Source organism: Monomorium pharaonis, chromosome 9 (assembly GCF_013373865.1).
Source record: "Monomorium pharaonis isolate MP-MQ-018 chromosome 9, ASM1337386v2, whole genome shotgun sequence".
NCBI classification, from domain to species: Eukaryota; Metazoa; Arthropoda; class Insecta; order Hymenoptera; family Formicidae; genus Monomorium; species Monomorium pharaonis.
Genome location: NC_050475.1, coordinates 2562677 through 2585097, shown reverse-complemented (window position 1 = coordinate 2585097; position 22421 = coordinate 2562677). Strand labels below are relative to the sequence as shown.

General features: G+C 34.7%; 2 protein-coding genes and 1 non-coding gene across 22 annotated transcripts in view; 2 read left to right on the top strand and 1 right to left on the bottom strand.

Annotated features, from left to right (window-relative positions):
• The first annotated feature begins 109 nt into the window (after window positions 1-109).
• On the top strand, window positions 110-11438 carry LOC105829379 (RNA-binding protein squid). 16 transcript variants are annotated; one of them, XM_028193271.2, is made up of 11 exons: window positions 112-393; window positions 3173-3266; window positions 4606-4641; window positions 5095-5135; window positions 5365-5492; window positions 5726-5872; window positions 6078-6209; window positions 6436-6643; window positions 9012-9083; window positions 10102-10228; window positions 10798-11438. In XM_028193271.2, exons 1-10 carry the CDS (start codon window positions 333-335, stop codon window positions 10173-10175), a joined length of 993 nt encoding a protein of 330 aa, XP_028049072.1. In that variant the 5' UTR covers window positions 112-332; the 3' UTR covers window positions 10176-10228; window positions 10798-11438. The 16 variants fall into 16 exon arrangements, with proteins under 16 accessions (XP_028049068.1, XP_028049063.1, XP_028049062.1 ...); XM_028193266.2 differs by having other exon boundaries at window positions 6436-6685; window positions 9015-9083; XM_028193265.2 differs by having other exon boundaries at window positions 6436-6685.
• Window positions 5910-5988, top strand: LOC114255241. The gene has a single exon (XR_003626554.1). It is a non-coding gene; the product is annotated as a small nucleolar RNA SNORD58 (small nucleolar RNA).
• A 2430-nt stretch (window positions 11439-13868) lies between the features above and the next one.
• Window positions 13869-22421, bottom strand: part of LOC105829382 (QRFP-like peptide receptor) — an 81141-nt gene continuing 72588 nt past the window's right edge. For 3 of the 5 annotated variants that reach the window (XM_028193277.2, XM_028193278.2, XM_036292145.1), the window contains one exon: window positions 22264-22336. In XM_028193277.2, coding sequence (XP_028049078.1) covers window positions 22264-22336 — 73 coding nt within the window. Of the gene's footprint in view, window positions 18899-22122; window positions 22337-22421 lie in introns of those variants that run through there. The other 2 variants (XR_003626497.2, XM_028193280.2) reach the window with 2 other exon arrangements.

Genomic DNA, 22421 nt, shown 5'->3' with positions numbered 1-22421 from the left:
TGGTCAGCGGCACATCCCGTGATGCTTCGCGCGGTGAGTCGCACAAGCCGGGTAGGATCACCGGCTGCGCGCGACGCCGTACTTTCTTCCCTCCATTCGGCGGCCGACGAGTGTCATAGCGTGGTGTACCAAGGCGAGTCAGCTCGAGTGGATAAGCTTTGTGTTCACTGTGTGCTAAATCTGGTGGTGTGCCGCGAATTCGCGCCGTGATATTCACGCGAATAGCGTCGCCGAATAATAAAAAAAAAGAAGGGGGAAAGAAAGAACGATGGCCGATCAGGAGAGCAAGGATTTCAGCGAGGACATCGCGGAGCAGAACTTCGCCGAGCAGAATGGCGACGTCGAGAACAACGGCGAGAACGCGGACGGTCATCAGGAGTCGCAGGAAGACAGGTAACTGCCCCGTCTTCCTTCCCATTTCGATTCTCTCGTTTGCGCCGCGGTTCGAGTCGATCGTCCCATCGATCGCGCGATCGCATCGTACTTCAGGCGCGTTGGGAGCAATCGGCTCTCTCCCGGCGATAACTTCGCGCGACGCGGCGCGCGCGCGGGCAGGCAGGCAGGCACGCGTCTCACAAAATGGCGAAGGCGTGCGTATTACGCCGCGGGGATCACGACGTAATCCGTTCGCATCGACGTGACGACGAACGTCCACGCCTCGGCGGCACCGGTTCGTCGCCTCTCCGTGGCGCGTCGCGCACACGGGCACCCGCCTTTCGCCCGATTCTCGCTCGCGATTAGGATTTCATTGACGAAAAGACGCCGGCGGTAATGGCGTGAGAAATGGAGGCGCCGGCCGCTGGTCCGGAAAGGGCGCGCCCGAGGCACCGTGAGAAAGAGAAAGAGAATAAGAGAGAGAGACAGAGACGGAGACGCGCAGATATAGAAACGACGGAAATTCCCGTAATGACGAGTTAATTGACGATTACAAGTTGACCTTCGATAGCAACTTCTTTTTATACGGAAACACGTGCATCTTTGGCGCCGTTTTTTTAGTTATTTATTTATTCTTTTTTTTTTTTTAAATAGAAACTACTTACGGGAGTTCGCGCATAATAACGAATTGACCAAGTCGAGAGATATTGTGAACACATACGCCGGAAAAAAAAAACGGATTTTGCACTTCTCTGCCTGGGCGCGCTCCTCGCCACTTCCGTTACGAGCACGTGGAAATCTTTGTCCCTTTTGTAGGCGCGCAGAAATGAAATACTTGCGGCGTAATGATCAGAGCGCAATCGATGAATGAATATAAAACACAAAAGAATAATATATGTTAAGAACATGTAAAGAAAAAGAACAAAGAGAGCAATGCGCGCCAAAGTGTCCCGCTTTGCGACGCGTCTCGTATAAAAATGTTGGTAGACTGAATAAGTTTTCGTCTACCATTGTCTTGCGCTGCTCTTCTTTCCTCCCCCCCTCCCCCTTTTTCAGCATAACGGGATCTCAAGCTGGACGAATTTGACCGGGCACTTATATTTTTGTTGCCCGGTTCCTCTCGATGAGAGAATATAGAAATAATCTTGTTTATATGTAAATAAATATCTTGCAATTGTGTAATCTTTATTTCTTCCGTCGCAATATATCGAGAGGTTTTTGTGCATCTATTTTTCTTTTTATTAATTTTTTTAAATTTTTATTTTGTAGTCCTTTGTAGTCCTACAGCCTTGGATTTTTGCGAATTTTTTACGCTAATTCGGGGTAATCTTTTTGCAATAAAGGGTAAGAATCGGTAGATTGTTTAAACTTCAAACTTGTGGAATTTTTCAGGATTTTAAAGTTCAGGAAGCGGATGTAATCTTCAAATTCTACGTTCATAAATTGTAGAGAGGTGTGTGAATAAAGTTCTTTGACCACGAATCGAATCGTTAAAATATAACTTAATTAATATGATTATTGTTGGATAGATTTTTTATGTAAATAATGAAAAAGGGGAAATAAAGATAGTAAATAAAGATTTCTATAACTTTCTCTGGTAAGAGAAATACTGATTGTATGACAGAAGTTATTTTTTAAATTTTATAAAATTTTACAAAATATATATACGTGATCCCAACATTTAAAAGTTAAAATTTTCAAATAGGTTTGAATCATAGAGATTTTTATCTGATTCGATGTGATTCGATTCTATTCGCATTCGAATAGTTCGCACATCTCTAGTAAATTGAAATGTAATTATCTGCTATAAAATTAATATAATTAGTCTAACAAACTGCACATGCATTTTTGTAATAGTTATTAAATATAAATTTGGAAACGACGAATCTCCTATTTATAGTTGAAAATATGTTCAAGGGACATTAGTTTCACGTATGAAATAACGGAAGTGAAACGGCCAAACGCTGGCGCTCCATTGTATCCAGCATACATATAGAGTAATCGAAAATTGAAATGAGATATTGCATGCTATATTACACAAGAGTAATTTAAGACAGCAATGTGTGTTGCGACGAATAAAAGACATTTGTATAATTGCAATAGTTTGTATGTTGTTGCGAGGTAATAACATTTGTCTGTTTCTTGAAATTTTTCGTAATTTTGTGTATTAAACTTCTTGTTTCTATCCCCATCTAGTAAACTGTAGTTCTAATTGATAAAGACAAATTATGGGTTCTGCAGTTGATCAATTTTTGCGAACGCAACGAGTCACTCACAAGAGCGTTAAAAAAATAATTAATATAATAATAAAATTTAAATAATCGTAATTGTAATATTTTTATAGAGCCTAAACTTTCAAGTACATTTTTTGGCCAGCCGAGTATCTCCTTCGTACGTTCATTGCAGCTGTATTATGGTAAACAGTCAATTGACTCACGATTGTACACAAATATGTACATTTACATATGGGATCGGCGTGAACCGAAAAAAAAACCTTGTGCAGTGATTTCCGAGTCCGAATTATTACGAGAAGTCCACGTCCTCTCAAGTTCAAGTCCGTCACGTACCGTCATGACACGAGCACTGGAACTCGAATTAATTTTGTCGTCAAATCGATAAGTCTCGCACAGACACACACTTTGCCTGCTGGGTCACGCGGTAGAGTAAAATTTCCGAAATCCAAAATGCTCTGTGTTTGGGGCGTGACCAAAGCACAAAAAAAATTCATAGGGACAATGCGATAAAATCGTGTAGATCGGAACGCCATTAACCCCAGTTTATGTGGCTTGATCTGCAGGTGATCAACAACGGTTTTCACATGGCGGGCGGCTTGCAGGTGGAAAACGTGACCCGACCAGCAACTGTTTACCGGCGAGTGACTGGTGCCAACGGTATTTATCACCAGCCAATAAAATAAAAAATAAAGAGTCCGAATATAATAAGTAAATCCAATTATAGTGTTGACACTGCCAAAAAAAAAAGCAAAGTCAGAAGTCCAAAAGCCGAGCTTGCAGCTCATTGTTAGAATACAGAAAAAGAACGATTATATATAATGTCAGAAGTTGCGAAGCCATTCTTAAAGCATTACATCGCAATTTATCAATGAGCGTTGTAAAGAAAAAGAGACAGAAAGAATGAGAAAGAGACAAGCATACATATAATAAAATATAAAAATAATGTAAAAAAACACGTACATATAAATAAATATCCTAATATATATCCATTAATATATTATATGCACATAGATATGTCGATCGAAAGTATCAAGAGTCGTCTGTCATTAAGTTTGTCGTTAAATCGTAATGAAAATCGATCTTTCTAGCATTTCAATATAGAGTTGCAGTCCTATCCTAGCATATGCCATATTCTTTGGGCCAATCTGCAGTCAGAGTACCACTTGGAAAAAAATTAAATTCTTGTTTCCCTTAGGAGCAGCCGATATGTCAACTGGAGTTGAGTAACTATTGCTCGGGTTCTCACGCAAACGTCGATGAATAGTAACCTTGTTCTCTTAATGCACTAATTTTTACATATATATATTCTTTTTTTCCAAGTTTTCTTTTCGATTTTTTTTTTAAACAATTGAACATTCGAATCAAGGTCTCTGAATGGTGTGAAAAGCGGTGCTTCTCATGGTTGTTTCTCATAACTTTACACAAAGGACAGATGGCAGATCGTAAGCTATTTTTATCAATTCTCTCGTTAATTCTAGGAATGATATTCTGTACTCTTGTAATTACTTTGCATTGTAATTATTATGTTTATCGTTGTTAAGAAGACTTTTCTAAATTTCGACGACACAAATGAGCGAATCTCTTAATTAGCCATAGATCAATAAATTTAAGCGTTTGTTTATTATATCGTAGATATAATATTTATATATAGTCTTACATATGTGCGATGTTTAATTGAATAAAATTCCCAGCCAATATAAATCTTTTCGATAGTCGATCCAGTGCCCCTTTTGCGAATGACACTACAGGTCTGTTACGTTTCTTGCATATCGTCTGCATTCAATTTTTTTCATACCTTTTAACACTGATTTTAGTCTTTCCAGGGATCAAGTTCGACACTTCCTTTAAAAAAAAATTTTCATTTTTTTATTTTTTATCTGAATAAATTAAAACCGAGCTATTTGTTAAAAGTCAAAATTTTCGTTTCAATCTTAATTCTCTATATTAATACGTTCGAAAAATTCTGGTAAAATAAATTCGTTCCGTTGCTTTGCAGGTCGGTCGTGACTAACCAGGATTCTCTGAACGATAGGTATTTTCAAACTTCTTATTTTTTTTTTTTTTTATTTTATTTTTTTTAGTATGTCGGTGTTAAGAGAGTGAAAGAAAAATTGCGCGCGACGATACAAGACGATGAGAAGTACTCGATGCTCGAGTTGTGTATATCTGTACAATAACTACGATCAATTTCCATTACTTGTAACAGTCACTTGCGAAAGAGGCCCAGAAAGATACATTGCCATTACGCTATCTTCTACTATCGTTTTCATTGCAGATAACTTTTTTGCGCGCAGTTGCAGAGATTTGACAATTTGTCAACATCGCAAACCCGAATAGCGATCCTATTTAAATGTTAAACTGTAAATTTCTTGCTATAAACACTACATTCGGTTTCGCAATAGCGATTAAAGACTTTAAGAGACGAGAATATGTCTTTCGTTCGCTTCTATTAGTTTTTAATTTTCTGCTTTCCTTTTTTTCGCAGAAAATTATTCGTCGGTGGTTTAAGCTGGGAAACGACAGACAGTGAGTAATGCTTTTCTCTATGATAATTTTTTTTGCAAAATCTTACTCAAATGATTAGAGAAACAAACCAATGATGTATTTTCTTAGGACACCTTTGGATGACAATCGTCGTGCGATTGTTAATGAAAAGAGCTTTCTACTGAGTTTAAATTACAATTATTTGCATAATCTTTAAGATGATTTAAATTATAAATCCTAAACAATTCTTACGAATCTTGTGCTTTTTTAGAGGAATTGCGAGAACATTTCAGCGCATATGGTGACATTGAAAGTATCAATGTCAAGACAGATCCAAATACAGGACGATCGAGAGGATTTGCTTTCATCGTCTTCGCGAAAGCCGAATCTCTTGATAAGGTATATTTAATTTTATTTCATGACGAAAAAAAAAATAATGCAATCTCCTATACCGCAATTAATTTTAACAGCTTTTATCTTCTACATGAAATGATGATACTAATAAAGTCAGTTCTGCTACTGAGTGTGTGTGACGACAATTTTCTTCTGATATTTTTTGAGAAATTTTATAAATTTCATTTTAAAAATTATGAAAATTATTACGTCAAAAAATTAATAGAAAAATCTTTCAGATTATGTCCGCTGGTGATCATGTTATCAACAACAAGAAAGTTGATCCTAAAAAGGCGAAAGCAAGACATGGTAAAATATTTGTCGGTGGACTTTCAACGGAACTCTCTGACGATGATATCAAGAATTTCTTCTCACAATTTGGAACTGTAAGTATAAGATAAAACACGAAACAAAAGAAGAAATCAGCAATGATGTAATTTCTTAGGACACCTTTGGATTGGCTATAGTATTGTCAATATGAAAAAACTTTCTACTGAGCTTACTCTTTATTTCTACATAATTTTAAATTAAATATCTTTTGACAGACACGAATTAATGCATTAATATATGAAATATCTGAAAATCTTTTAGATTGTCGAGGTGGAGATGCCGTTCGACAAAACTAAGAATCAGAGGAAAGGCTTCTGCTTCATCACTTTTGAATCTGAACAAGTGGTGAATGAGCTATTGAAAACCTCAAAGCAAACGATAAATGGTAAAGAGGTGAGTAAACGACTTCACGTAGTCGAAAATATAGAGTTCAATAAAATATTATGTAATGTTTATCTAATATATATATGAAATGATGATATTAACAAAGTCAGTTCTGCTACTGAGTGCATGTGACGACAAAATTTGTTCTGAATTTTTATAGAAAATTTTTGTGTAAATTATTTAGAAAATCACTATTTCTATGAATTTGATAGCAACGATTTCAAATGTTAAACAGGTTGACGTAAAGAAAGCGACACCTAAACCCGACGGAATGATCAGTATGCGCGGTGGACCCGGTGGTCGTGGCGGCCGTGGCGGCAGGGGTGGCCGAGGTCGTGGTTTTCAAGGCGGATGGCAGGGCGGTTACGGCGGCGGTTACGGCGGTGGCTATGGTCAGAGCTACGGCGGCTACGATGGATACGGATACGATTATTATGGAGGGGGTGGGTACGGAGGTTACGGCGGCTACGACTACAGTGGATACGGTAATTTTTATTGATTATCACATTGATTAAAATCGACGGCAGAATCGGCGCGTGCACGCGCCGATCACTGTTGAGATTTTTTTCTGCTTTTTTTTCTCGTATGTCTTGTCTTCGAAAAAAGAAGCGAAGTAAACTACAAGTAATAATCCGACGGCAGATTGCCCGTTGTTACCGTCCCAGTGTATTCGGCAGACGATCATGACAAATCTTATAGACACCTGAGAAAAATATATGCATATTATATCTGATTTAATTCCTCCGTCGCTCATCCAAGCTGCTTGACTTTACATCATTTTCCTCTTTTTGTGATTAATATTTTTTTGTATGTACTAACTTTTTAATTTAATTGAGTAAGCTGAAACATAAGTTTATATTATCTGCTTCATTAATATGTGTTATTCAGTAGTAGATTAGAAATGGAGTAATCAGAAATTTTATGTATGTATTACATTGGGTATTAAGTTTTAGTATAATATTAGCGTAAATAAGAGTTCGAGTTTCCTGGTTTACAAATCCGTAACAATTTTAATCTGATCTTATGTGCTTAATTATAGATTTGAAAAAATGACTGTTTTACTAACTTTATCAGTGATATCAATATATTATATTAATGTTTATCAATGATAAACTAATCAATGTAAACCAGTAACTCGCGGAAATATCTTTCGAATTATGTTCTTCTAGCATATTACATAATTTATAAATTCTGACTATTGAAACTTAAAATGTTACACAAATGCAGAACGAACATAATTCGAATTACTTTTTACTTTAAATTTACTTCCAAAGCATTGGCTGTTTATTGTACTATGACCAGTTAATCTAATCATTTGTTAAATATATTTTTTCAAGTCATATTTAAATTTTACTTTAAATTATGTAAATGTATATTTACATGTAAATATATGTTTAACAGAATTAACATAAGAAACATAATATGGAACAGTGGATGTGTGTACACAGTGAAAGTGTTACTTTACGATTGTATTGATATCTCTCGATTTTTACATAATTGTTTGGAATATCTGAAATCAAAAGGAGAAAAAGAATCATAATCAATATACTTTTTTGTACATAACTGATCAACATTTGATAGGTTTATTGATTTACGTGAATTGATATCATTTCTCTTTGAATTTCCTTTTTTATTTTTAATGCATTTCTTTTATCTCGTTAAGTTCCACTTGCTAGAGTTCCGCTAACTTAGAAAAAATCACACACATTTTCTGTACCATTATATTAGATGTAAAGATCTGTAAAAATTTGTAGAAGCAGAGAATATTAACCCATTGACTGCTACATTTCTTACTTGTGAATCAATGACTTCATTTTTTACATGAATATGTAATTACATCGTTTTCATTTATTAATTACAACTACAAATTAGCATTTAATGGGTTAAAGCAACGGCTATGTAGAATACTTTCTATGTAGCATTGTGTGAAATAGTATCCTTTGATTTGATTGTTGTATCCTGCTTTTTATCCCGTCACGTTTCTCACATACATATTTCTCTTCTACATTTCAACTATCATATCATACACGATGAATCCGCAAAAGTTATACCACGCTCTTGACAGTGACATGAGAATGGAAATAACTACTTTTTTACCTCATATAATTTCCGAAATTATCTCGCCGAACATGTTTTTCTATTGTCTTAATCAAATTACGTTGGATAAAGGATACGAGCGTGAAGTAATGGATTTTTCTTCATATGATCTTTCTGTTTTATTTAACCGTAGAATTCTAGAATTACATAATTTGCTACATGTAAATAAAAAAACATTTTATTCTTATTTAGTTTCTTTAATTCTTAAAGTGATTGAGATTCTTTGTCGAGATGCTAAAATTTAATTTTTATTATGCACTATACTCGTTCTGATACAATGACAAACCATTTTCAGCATGATAATTTTTTTTCAATGTAAACTCTAATTACATGCATGCCATTTTGCATAGACTAGTGGAAGTAATGTGTGTTACTAAAATCAGTAATTGTATTATACTTGTGTGGTCAAATAAGAAAACCTTTTGGAAGATATAACTGTTTGTTGCTTATGTAGCATACTAAAACAATTCATCACAGTACAATCAAATTGTTTTCAGAATATTTTACATGAACATGGCTTTTTGAAAAAATAATTGTTACACTGAACATATAATAATCATTGATATTAAAAATAATTGAAGAATATAAATATTTTTTGTTTCGAGCGCCACTTGCATAGATTTTTTCCTTTTAATGTAAAAAAGGAAATGAACAGTCACTTTTGCATCGACAACTGATCCTATTATCTCTTTATATCGTGTGTTCCATGAAAAGCAGACGGATATGGATATGGCAGTAATTACGACGGTGGATACAGTGGCGGGCGCGGTGGCACACGCGGTAAAGGTACGCATTGTAGCGTCCTTTTATTATTTTATATCTACATATCCCTTTATCCATATATCATTATACATCTTAAATGGTATATTCCGATTGAATTTTCGCCCACAAGCATTTTCTCATTCACTACATTAACTGCATTCATTTATCCGTTCTTTCTTGCATTACTCGAAATATTTAGTATCATTTTTATTTCTGTTTGTTACTCTATCTTCACTCAAGCCTATTTTCTATTTTTCTGCCTTTTATACTATTTGTGTTTTACGAGTGGATTAATGCTAACATGTATGCGTATGAAAAATGAACGAATGTAATCGGGGAGAAGTTAATATTCTCGAGAACTAATTCTTCATATCGGTTGCATGCGCCGAAGAAGACAAGATGGAATTATGTCTAACGTATATTTGAAAGCAAAGTGTAACATACTGTATAGCTGTATTATGATACTGTAAATTACTATCTGTAATCACTTATTTTCCAACTTACTCTTAATAATGTCCATAGTCAGTAAATTTTATTTAAGACTGTAGTTGACATTGCCATCGTTATCACGTAACACAATTTCGTTACGAAGTAACGTTAATATATTTTGTCAACTTCCAATATCTCTAAGAACTTCTCTCTTTGTAAGTAAGATACATTGATTTGAGTGTTTTTTGTTTTTTCCCCAAACGAATAAACAGAATCGTCTAACAAAATCTCATTCAATGGAATGTTATCCTATATTTAGCCATTGATAGCTCGAGAAAAATGGAAGATGGGGAAAGTTTAAATTACACAGCCTGCAGCTTACTACCTTAGCCTGTAGCCTCTACTATAGCTTTCTTTCTCTTATCTATACTTATCTATATCTTACTTTTCTAAATAAGTATCGCGTGATTTGACAATTTCTTTTTATAGTTTATGTACAGTTTCTATACATATACGTTTTAAGTCTAGTCTCTTTCAAAGATAAACGAAGTGATGTATGCTGAGCTGAGCGGGAGATGATTTAGACTAATAGCGCGTCATGGCTATGTTTCAGGAGGTTCAGGCTACGGTGGCAAGCAAAGGGGTAGTGGTGGTGGTCGTCAGAACCAGAGGCATCAACCCTATTAATAAAGGAACCCTCCTTATTTATGACTGCGATGCAATTCGCATTGTAACTGCCGGTGAGTTGCTGTCCAATCTCTTAGTGCTCTTCTATCTCTGCACTAAATCATCCCAAATGTTTTGCGGAGATAATAATTTTGTATTTAAAAAATAATGCACAAATTTTCATTAAATTGTGTATTTTTTGACAAAAATCTAAAGTTTTGATTTCAAATAAAATATTAAAAAATTTTAATTTTTTTAATTCAATTTTTAGAAGTTTATTTGCGAACAGTTATTTATATTCAATTACGAGTATGCAGTTTCTTGAGTTTCTGAGAAGAATCAAAACTATGATATCTTTTAAATAAGCTTTCGCCTTTTACAAGTATTCGTAATTTGCAATTAATATGTTACATTTTGCATGTGTATCGCAAAATATTTCGCACGTTATTTTTGCCATTAATTTTTGGGTAAATCATCATTTTCTATTTCTATTTTTATTTCAAATTATGTTTTATTTGTTATGCTTTCATTTGAAATTAATTTACTATATTATTAACTTTACTAATTTAATTTGTGTGATTATAAGCAATTTACAATATATAATATGAAATAATTAAAAGCAATTAAATTGTTTCTTTTTCAGGTATCGCAAGCCGCGGTTTCCGTTTACAATCACAATATTACAACTCGTCCAATCATTCCATTCAACATACATCAACATCGGTCAGAATTCAAAGAAACAGGACTCGAGAGTAGCATGAAAATTTACAGAAACCGTTTCAATAATATTTTGTTGGTTTTGTTTTTGTATATACATATACCCGCTTGCTTTTTTCAACTCACAAAAGATTGCGTGTTTATACATAATACGCATTGTGTCTCGTGATTTTGATAATAATAGATTATTTTAATTTTTTTTTACAAAATCACACGGCGGAAAAAGAATTATGTATGAGTAATAAAGCAGACAGTGTGCTTTTTACATGGTAGGTATGAAAAAAAAACAAAAAATCGAGAAAAATCCAATTGCTTATAACGACCGTGTGAATTAATATAGAAAATTAATATAGAAAGGATTACTTCTTCCTTAGTAAGATATAATAGGATTAAATAAATTCGTTTTGTGTACATAATATATATCTCATACATACATTTGTAGTTTTGCTTTGACCTCCTATATAGTAACTTTTTCTTTTTAATACCACGACATGTACACAAGATTTATGGCTGAAACCTGTAGAGATCATTTACATACAGTAGATTTAAATAAAAGACTGACACGCATAAAAAGGATTTATCAGACTTATTAATAGAACTGACACTATCGATTCTGTTATAGCACACGCGTGTGTAAAACCGTCAGCTAAGTTTGCAAATTGACAGTATATTTGGCGTGTGCTACGACAGGTTTCTCGCTTGATCGTAGAGAACAGCGCTTGTGCATTATATTTGTATACTGACAAGTTTCATTCTAACACGCGACACGGTTGTCACAAAATTTTTTAAGTGCATCAGACGATATTGTATTATTACAATATTGGGATTATTGTATTTTCGTCCAAGTACATACTATTTTAAATCTTATGTGTCACAAAAGTATTACATTATATAAATTTAAAGGGATGGTCCTGTGTTAGCGATTTATTTAAAATAAATTATGTTTATACACACACATTAATTGTTATTTTTCAATTAAACCATTAATAACCAACTGTTTTAAATCCTGCAATTTCTCGAACCTTTACGACTAAATATTTAAAATATTTACGTAATTCAAAAAAATTGCTCTATATTTTTTTTTTAATATAGCACCTAATTTTGAAAGTTATAAGCTTGAACAATCGAAAATTTAAATGCAATTTTTATATAAGCAAAATTTTCAAATTTTATCTTTAATTTTCTCTATTTTACAGTTTATAAATAAATTTAATGTCTAATAAAAGTATTTGAATAGTTGATATTATTAATCATTGATAGTCGATAGATCTATTTTGCCTTCGATGGGTAATAATTTCTGTTGCGTTTATTATAACTAATAATTTTAGCCTATTCCTTTGCTTTTACTTTGAATAGGATTTGTCGCGAGAGAATTTCAAATTACAAGAAAATTAAGCATCCCAATAAATGGTTTTAATTTATTGGAACGTACATTCGATCCGCGAAGGAGCGGAAACTGGTAAGTGATTGAAACACGAGAAGGTATCATTAAGATTACTATCTTGGAGATTAACGAGCTGGAGCTACAAGCTCTCTAATTAGTAACGCTACTAATCTCATATCCAGCTAAGATTACTCTATTCCCCACTTAACGTTCTCGCATTGATGACAATTGCACCTTAACTACATCCATTTAACTGATTGAACTATTAGATTGAACGAACTAATTTTGCAACTTTCTTCAATAACATCAGAACTTTGTCTGACATTTTTATTATCCCTGTACGCACGAGAAATGCAAACACAATGTATTTCCACAAAAACGTATGAATTCAAAATTATACGGCAGTATTTCCCAGTTTCAATCACAAACAGTCGCGTTGTACTTTTGCGTTTTTATCCAAAGCATTCTGGAAAAATCGTAAAAAACAGCAATAAATTACGACTCGTAAATTTTACGTAGCTAATGAGATTCTGTAGCTAAATATCGCTACAGAATCCCATTTTGACAAAGTTGCTCAAAAGACACAAAATGTTCTCCGAATTTAGCAAGACACAAGTTTCATCAATTTTAGTTCGAAGCAAGAGAAGTGCATTAAGCTCGTATTTCCCTGGCAGTGCGAGTGCTTGCACTTTTGCCTGACATTTATCGCTAATTCAAACAGACATCCAGTTTATCAAATTCTAATTTTAATACTTGAAACGAATGAATATAACGTATCTCGAATATGAAAAATCTTAGAACTCCGTTTAAATAAACGGACATAATATCATGCTTTATCGACTCTTCGCAATCAAAATATATAAATAAGTTTTTCTTAATATAATTAGTAGAAAATATTAATTTTATTAATAAGCGAAAAAATTTTACTACTGTTCACTTAATGTGTGCTTATACAAATTTAATTAGCTTAAATTTCTCAAATCTTATTATATTGTTCCTGTGTGATTATTGTGACAAATACGCTCACAGAAATCGGTACAAAAAATATAAAATGCAGAAAAAACCATTTTTGATATATTCGAAATACATAATTACAGAAAGGCGTATGTCAGAAATAAAAGGCTGCACGCCGATCTCTTCGACGCAAATAATTAATGCAAAAGGACGAGTAATTCATCTCGACACGTAAACGCTCTATCGATCCAAAATGGATTTTCGATACGTTATCTTGTTACGTATTGACGTCGAATCCAATTTTAATCCACGTTGATTTCCACCGACCTGATCCCTCGGGACTTCATGCCATGCTCGCTCAAGATTTCGTAACTGGACCAATAGATCAATAGTAACTTCCGCTCGCCATCCGGTAATGTGATAAGCAGGTTTTGCAGCAAACAATCTCCGGTTGCTGTGGGACGATTGCTTCGTGCTACCGAAGCCACCCCCCCCCCCTTCATCAAGTATCAAATGTCACGCGCAGAATCCGTCACGCAAGAGTGAAAATGCAATTAATCTTTGGTAAAGTACGTGACACGGATTAACCCTTCGACTTCGTTACAACTTCAACTTATACATTAGTACGAATTATATTTTTATAACTCTTCAAGGTTTTAATATAAAAAGACATTTCTTTATTACTTGAGAACAAATTTCTATCCATTTATAAAAAGAGTATAACATTCTATAACATTAAAAAAAATTTATACAGAGCTTTATAATCTTGTAATTTTATATTAAACTTTTACGCTTCAAAGAATTTAATTATAATTGATATTGGTCTTTGCTCATAAATTTATACTTTTTAAAAAAATGCAAGTTATTATTGTAATGATACCGAATAGTTTAAATTTACATTAACTTAAGTGTATAAATGTACTTTACTTTAGCAAGGAAAATCTCTGTTTACTCATGCATGAACGTGCTCCTTACATTACGAGTAGACTATCTCATTCGCAAACCCTTCTCCGTTTTTCTTCCCTCTTCTTTAACCATTCGCTTGCTTTCATCGCTCTTGTCGTCATTTCCCGTCGAGTGGACGTTCCGATGTCTCTTCTTTGCAATACGATATGATTAGGATTGCGCGGCTTTGCTCCTTCTCCGTTCGCCCCGTGATTTAGCTACATCACTTACATTTTCTGGCTCCCGGGTCACGTCGTCGTGCCATATTTCAAACGGCTTCTTGTTGGCCGGCGGTCACGCGAGATTTCCACGCGTTGCCCCAAGTGACGCGACGTCGATCTCTCCCTCTCCCTCTCTCTCTCTCTCTCTCTCTCTTTCTCTCCGCCAACCACTGCGAAATCGCGCGTTTCTCCGTTCTGTCCGGGATATCGGGTTTTCGCCGCAACTGGTTCCTGGCCATTTGCCTCGCTACTGTTGACATCCGTTTCGTGCTCCGTTTGCTTTGCGACGGAATCCCGCGTGGTAATTTATACGGACTGTATACTTAGTGTGCTTTTATTCCGAAACACCGTGTGTATTATCGTAACAAACGGCCGAATGTATCACTTTAGGCACTCTCTCTCCCTCTCTCTCTCTCTCTCTCTCTCTCTCTCTCTCGCTCTGCCGAATTAGATACTCTCTCCGCGATATCAGCTTTTCGGCACAGCATAATTAGGGTAACCGGCAAGCGGAGCATGCAAACACGATACGAAACATGAATAATCATAACGTAAATCCTTCTCCCCCGGTCTCCTCGTCCGTTTGATTGCCTCATCATAGATAACATGAGATGCGATGGTTGCCGCATGATAAATTCCACGCATAAATGAATTCCAGCTTAATTAATTATAAACGTGTTGAATATTTGGGGCAACGTGAGCGCTCGATTGATCGGATGTCCCCGTTGTCCGCATAACTTGACATGAGACATTGTTACTTCATAATTTATCAACTGCATAGCTGGAAGTTATAAGTCGATTATTATGCGCATTACATGGAGTGTGGCAAATGATCGATAAGATTTTACGATCAAATTCTTAAATCTTAATCCTTACAACACAATATAAAAAAGATATCTGATTTATACAAACATTATTTTTTCATTTGTTTAAAGTAATTAAAAAATTTTCTAAAAGTTATAGTTATAAATAGTTTATAAGTTTATTTTCAAGTTTCTAGAACAAATGTACGTACTGTGTCTTGAAGAAATTTCCATGGATCAAAATTTATCGAACAAGAAATGTTTGTAGAGTAAGGATTAAAAAGGAACAAGAGACGGAATTTCCGAATTTGAGTAAATCCGGGGACAGATAGGAACGATTGTTCTGATTTTATTTAATTACTTACTCGCTGCCATATCTAGATAGTATCATACTAGAAGAAGATTGACTAGTACGCAATTAAACATTTAAAGCCGTTTATAACATCGTGGTCTAATCGTACGGATTGTACAGTTTGTACTCGCTATTAACCCATGCGCCAAAATACGCACGCATTGTTCCTGTGGAAAATATAAAACTCTTCGCTGTATAGATTTAATTAATATAATTACTGTACACGTATAAAGATCGAGCTTTCATCACCAAGGCTCTCACGTTCAATGTTAAAAATATATCCTTTTCATATTGCACTTATAGAATTTGTTCGAAAAGATCGAAAAAATATATAGATAATAAACCCGAAAAATGTCATAAACAAATTACTACAAGTCACGAATATAGTGATTGTATTATAAAAAAATAATAAAATATTATATATATAATATATTATTATTTTTAAAAATATTTTAAAAATATAAAATTATAAAATATAAAAATATAAAATTACATAATACTTTCTATGAAATATAGAATTGTATGCAATAAACTTGAATTTGTTTTCGAATTTTTTTCAAACTTTAAATTGGATTGTAGAAAGAATTGTATCAAATAATATTAAAATGTTAAACTTCTACTCTGAACCTTTTTGTATCAAGAAATATTTTTATCCTTATACATTATATTTTAATCCTATTAATTACAATCCTTGGCAGATGAAAACTGATACTAATATTTTAATACATCTTTCATTGTTGTTCATCATCGATAGACTGATCATCATTACTGATATAATACATCAATTACAGCAAGTATCTTAATAATCCTAAAAATTGCCATTTAATACCGTTTTTTCTTCGATGATTCCGATAATTAAATTATCTCTGCGTTGTTAATTCAGTCTGTCAAATGATTTACTATTAAAAAAATGTCTTTGTTGCATGTGTTTATAACAAAAGGAAGGCGGTTATAGAAATTATAAGTTATATCACAATTAATCCTTCGAGTAATGTCGAAAAAATCTTAATATCCAAAAATATAACTTTCGTATATAATTATTTCGATATATAATTATTATTTCAAAGCTCTCTTACCGGTACTTATTTTAATAAAATATTTGTGATTCTCATCCTTTCGTCCAAACACACAGATGCAATGACAGAAGCTGTTAACACACTGCGCAAATGATCCTAATTTTATATAACATGACAGAGTATGCTAACAAATGTCGTAGTGGACTAGTCGTGCGTTTAATATCTCTCGTTATAACCTTTTCCCTTCATATCAATTCAAAATTTCTACTCTACTCTTATGGCACTTAGCGATATCCGACAAGCACAGAATCATTAAAATCACGTGATGTCACACGTTCGTCAAGTCTAAAGCGTCTAAACAATATTTATTCATTTACTTATTTACGTAACTTTTATACATTGATTAGCGACTTTGTTTCCCCAGTTTTTTTGAACAAAGTGACTTACTTAATCGAGAGCCCATCTACGTTTACCGCTGGACGGACGTCCCGCTTAGAGTTGTATATTAAAAAGTCTTTTAATACACTAGCCTGTATTATTATTATTATTATTATTATTATTATTATTATTATTATTATTATTATTATTATTATTTCATTATTTTATTACTAATATTACTGTTAATTAAATTGTAACACACTGAACATAATTGTATTGTTATCTATTTAATATTAATAGCAGTATCAATAATAATAGATAACAAATAGATGTTAATAATAATAATAATAATAGGCGTAATCATAGCCTGATATTTTACATTTTAATTAGATTAGATTTTAATTAAGAGCGTGAGAGCACAAAAAAAGAGAAAATGCAATATCCTCCTGAGTAACAAACCGAGATTACTCATCTAAAGTTCACTCCTAGCACCGACTTGCCGGGAATAAGCTTATTAATCTAGCTACAATTATAATGAGATTACATTTTTAGCAACGTGGCTCGGAGCTTCAAATGTGATATGCCACTTATATTTCCGAATATCCGTAAGTTTCATGTCATCGTACCATGACCTCGGGATTAATTGTTTGTGACGTCAAGAGACTTATATTTATATACACGTATACATACATATCAATGTGACATCCGAATATCTGATAGCTTCATCATATACTTACTACAAAAAACTCGCCGATGCAAAATATTTCGCAAATGTTTCGCTAATAAACGACTAACGGTTTATATCGTCTGCGCGCAAGTATAAGTAAAGGATCTTTTTGGAACGTATCGAGTATTTCTTGAAACATTTGCAAAGCATCGAAATGACTTCTCGATGAAATCGGCGCACTTTGGTCCGTATTTTTAACGACGATAAACATTTAACCGATTTACCGATAAACATTAGATTCTACATTTTCTTTGGTTAACACGGATGTGTAGGCGCAAATACTGAATGAAAGAGTCAGGCCGACGGCGTTTCGCGGCCGATACGTGCACTGTCCAGTCTCGAGTTTTGCTGAGAGGTAGTAGTGAGCACTATACGGTGGGGAACAAACTCTCAAGATCGAACAGAGTGTCTGGCGAACCGGGACGACGGGGGGGTATTTCTTTCTACCTTATTTCCTACATTAGTCTTACGTAGTTCTTCGCGGATTACGGGGACATACACTTCGAGATTCAAGATTTCGAGGTTTCGAAGCGTATCGGCACCCGGGAAAATCTTTTCTCGAGCGAGTGTCCGGTTCGTTGCTCATGATTGTCCCGCGTCGAGGATAATTTCAGTTCGGGATATCATGTTCGCGGGATTTCTAAGTCTCGGGCGGGATCTATACAAATGTGTATTTATGACCTGTTACCTTATAAACCGTGTGGGTGTCCCCCGGTGGCGGCCAACTCGGGCTTCACCCTTATCCGCCCACCTAAAGCGCGCCGGGCTTGAACCGTAAGTTAAAGACCCAATTGTTCGAATGTCCAATTAATCAACCCGTATAATCCAACGTCCGAACGTCCAATTATCCCGCCACCGCCCACGACGGGACGGGAGTGAGCGATAAACGCTGTCATTATGAGGCGCGACGGGGCCGAGTAATAAGTAGACCGTAAAGACTGTTCGGCAACTTTACCTGCGCACTGAACAACCCCCAGAGCGAGGGGTAAGTTTCTCCCGCCCGCCACCGATCAATTCACGTAAAGTTCTATCACTTGCGTTCGATCGACCGCTCCTCCCAGACAGCTGCTGTCCGTTCGTGGCCGGCGAAAAGGCATCGTCGACGTCGTCGTGGCGCGTTCCACTTTCGTAAGTCCCGCGTAATCGCGTGCTCTCCCGACTACATTCGCGTCACGCTGTCGGAAGTCTCCTATCTGACGGAGACCTCCCTCGACGGCCTAGTCCGGGGATGAAGAAAGAATCAGGTCCATCTGGAAGAAAACGGCGGATAAAGAGAAAGCGAGAGAGAAACGAAGGGGAGACGAAAGGATGAGACACGTGGCGATGGAATTTCATTATCTGACGGAGTTTGAAGAGAGCGGGCGGGTCGCGCGAGATGTCCTGCAGGAGGATTACATTTGAACGAGTAAATCTGGCTGACTGAGAGCGCGGCGCAGTCGTCCGAACACAAAGCGTGCTCGAGAAGCAAATGACTCGCAGATTAACTTCTGCCCCGAGGCAACCTCCTTTTCACCAACCCCCGACACCTCGCGATAAGAAAGGATTTTTTTTTCCGAAAATTACGACCAAGTAAAAAGTCACAAGATATAAAATTTTGTCAATTAAAAAGCTACGTTAATACAATTAATTTTCTTAATAAAACTAATTTATTTTTAATTTCCTAATTAATCCAGTTTGTCAAGTTTTGATATTTATACTTGAAACTTTTACATTTCCCCGAATAGAATGCATTAAATCATTTACAATAATTAAGAATTATGTGTTTTTTGTCGAAACAAAGATACATTTAATTACTCAACAGGATATACTTAAGCTTTAAATTCTCGTCGTTGTAATAATTCATAATAATGCAATGGATAGTTACTTTTGCAATGAAACGCTCGCGATGACATTTGCGGTGAAATACGAGGTTACGAACTGTTGCGGAACTTTCTCATCGATATGGGTGAATCTCTGAAAGGATCTGCAAAGTGGAATCTGTGCGACGTCCTGGAATCTTTTCTAGCTTCGTACTTTTCTCCGGAGAATTACGAGATAACTTACATTACGCGTCAAAAATCTTAAAAGAGTCGAATATCACCACGAAAAGTACATTTCGAAACATGTGCAATCCATGTGCTATTCTATATTACATATTTGCAATATTACATCATACTATGATATTTTGAATATCTTGCCGTAATATAACATTTTATGGTATATGTAATTTCGGAGGATTACCCCACTGCATAGTATTTATAAAAGATAGATGTAAATAAGCTATATTTATATTCATAAATACAATATGCTTGTGAAAAGTACACTTTTACATGAAAGATGTAAAACGCAGAATGTTATGAATAAACTACCATTTGCGAAAACAACGAATATAAAATATTCGCTACGTTTAATAATCTCTGATCATCCGCAAAAAATAATATATAAATAATCTGCTCTTCGCTCTTATTTAGTATAATTAATCTATAAACTAGAAAATTAGTGGCAATTAGCATCCCCATTAATTCTAATTATCAAATAATTCCATTAAATTGATCAAGGTATTATATTATATTCAGCTTTATTATATATTCACAGTTAATAACAGCATAATGAGAGAAGATGCATCAAAAGCGTGCCTTTCTCTTCTTTGGATTGCAAATCTTGCAAACTCTAAGCTTTCTAATTTTCAATACATTACATATTTTAATTACATAGTAATTAAAATCTTAAATGCATAGTAATTAAAATCTTAAATGCATAGTAATTAAAATCTTAAAAAATTAAATTTTCAATAAAGTTACTACGTCCAACTTACAATTAAAAAACATTTTGTTACTTATATTTTAAATTATTAAATGCACTTTTTACTCGCTGCTTTCAAAAAACATTTTGCAACATTTAATACGCCCTTAAATCTCTTTTATCGTTACATCTCTAAATATTTACGATTCTACCAGAGGATCGTTTCCGGACAAGGAGATAAATGGAGATTTCATTTAGAGTAAGTCAACTATTTTTTTTCAATACGTTCGTAAAAGTTTCATATCCGTGGCAAACGTTCAAAAATAGATTACGAACACGTGTACAACGCGACAATAGATTTTATCGTGCAACTAGATTGAAGAACATCATTCGGATTGCTTTTGCAGATTTATTTTCGCTACTATATAAAAACGAGCAGTTTGGTCGTCGCCGTTAAATTGGTGAATTGCGGTCAGTCACAATTTGCAAATATATCCTTCGATCACGGCAGTTGTCACACAAAATCGAAAAATCGAAAAAAAAATATTAGACTGACTGTTCTTTTTCCATGCGTTAATGAAATCAAATGTTAAATAAATTTACAAAATGGATGATACTAAAGTGAGCAAAGTTAATAAAACTAAACGTAAAGTTGAATGCTTGATCGATGCTTTGTGCACTGAGAAGCGAAAACGAGTAAATTTACAAATATATTATCGACTTTATTATGTGCTCTTAATGTAATGTAGAAAAACAATTTCTCCATATGTGAGTTAAAAAATAAAGTAAATCCAACTTTCTTACATGCAGTTATTTAAAGACATAAAATATAAAATGTATTGTTAAAACACACAATAAGGTATGCAAGCATTGTTCTATATGTATAGATAATGTGTTTAATCTATATAGGCAGTACTGAAATGCGCAAATTAAATTATTACAGAAAGAAAGTTCTCGAAAAATTAAATAAAATCGTCATTATAAATTTTTATTTCAAGCAATAATTTGTGAAATATGAAGGATTTACAGCATACCAATCACAAACTACGTTTAAAGTGTTTGGACACTTACATATCTGTGAAATAAAATTAATAACAAGTCACTGTCTAAACGTAATCTATGACTCATTTTAAATCCTTACATATCTCAAAACCTATTGCCTAAAATGAACTTTTATAATAATTTTTATTAAATTTTTCGGAAACTTTCTTGCCATAGTATTTTGATTCGCACCTTTCGGGACAATCTGTATACTTGTCAAAAGCTACTTAAGTAAAACATTAAGAATTAATATTATTGTTTTCCATTCGAATATCCGTTTCGAATTAAAATTATTAATGGCGGGGGAGGATTTCAGTCTAGAAAGCAATTTCCAAGGTTAAATTTTATACTTTTCTTTCCCAAAGAAAAATTATAGAAATATGTCTTGAATACCCGTTCTTCTATCAGCTACAGTATTTCTCTTCTCTACGAATATCGTGTTACGCTTTATCTCGGAGCAATATGTATGAACACATGTGACTCTATGACTTCGGATTTCCCCAAACTCCCAGGACGCCATGTATCATCGTGATGCTGAAAGGAGCTTAATTCCTTTGAGTTACCCTTGAACCTTTTGATCTACTGCGAAATTGGATGCGGAATAGGGTGAATTTGCGCGACAGATTAATGAAGCACCGTGGCCATGCCGAATGCGAACGTGCGAGATGAAACGGACGACGCTGGCCGACCAGTTTAGTTTAGTTTAGTTTACCTCGATCGAATCGTGCTCCACTCGTGCCTACCCTAGCCGGACATTCGTCGCACATGCTTGCACGTGGGCTTTCGGGGGTTCTCCCGCTTCGTCGGGGGCACGCCCGCCTACCGGGGTAACCTTGCGTACCCCGCGAGCGTGTCACGGGTGGTCTACGGGATGCGGGTCGGTCGAGTTTCGGGACTTTGACTCCCCGAAGGAGTTACGGATCCACCTGTATCATGCATGCAGAAACGGAGGACTCTTTCTGGCTGGCGGAGAAGCTTAGATTATGTTAATGTTGAAAAAAAAGTCTCTCG

What these genes read in the sequence shown, in the direction of transcription:
- LOC105829379 (XM_028193261.2), top strand. Translation starts at nt 333, where the DNA reads ATGGCGACGTCGAGAACAACGGCGAGAACGCGGACGGTCATCAGGAGT. An exon ending in GCGAGTGACTGGTGCCAACG is followed by an intron (nt 3,267 to 4,605) that starts GTATTTATCACC and finishes GTTGCTTTGCAG; the next exon opens with GTCGGTCGTGACTAACCAGG. An exon ending in CTACGACTACAGTGGATACG is followed by an intron (nt 6,686 to 9,011) that starts GTAATTTTTATT and finishes TTCCATGAAAAG; the next exon opens with CAGACGGATATGGATATGGC.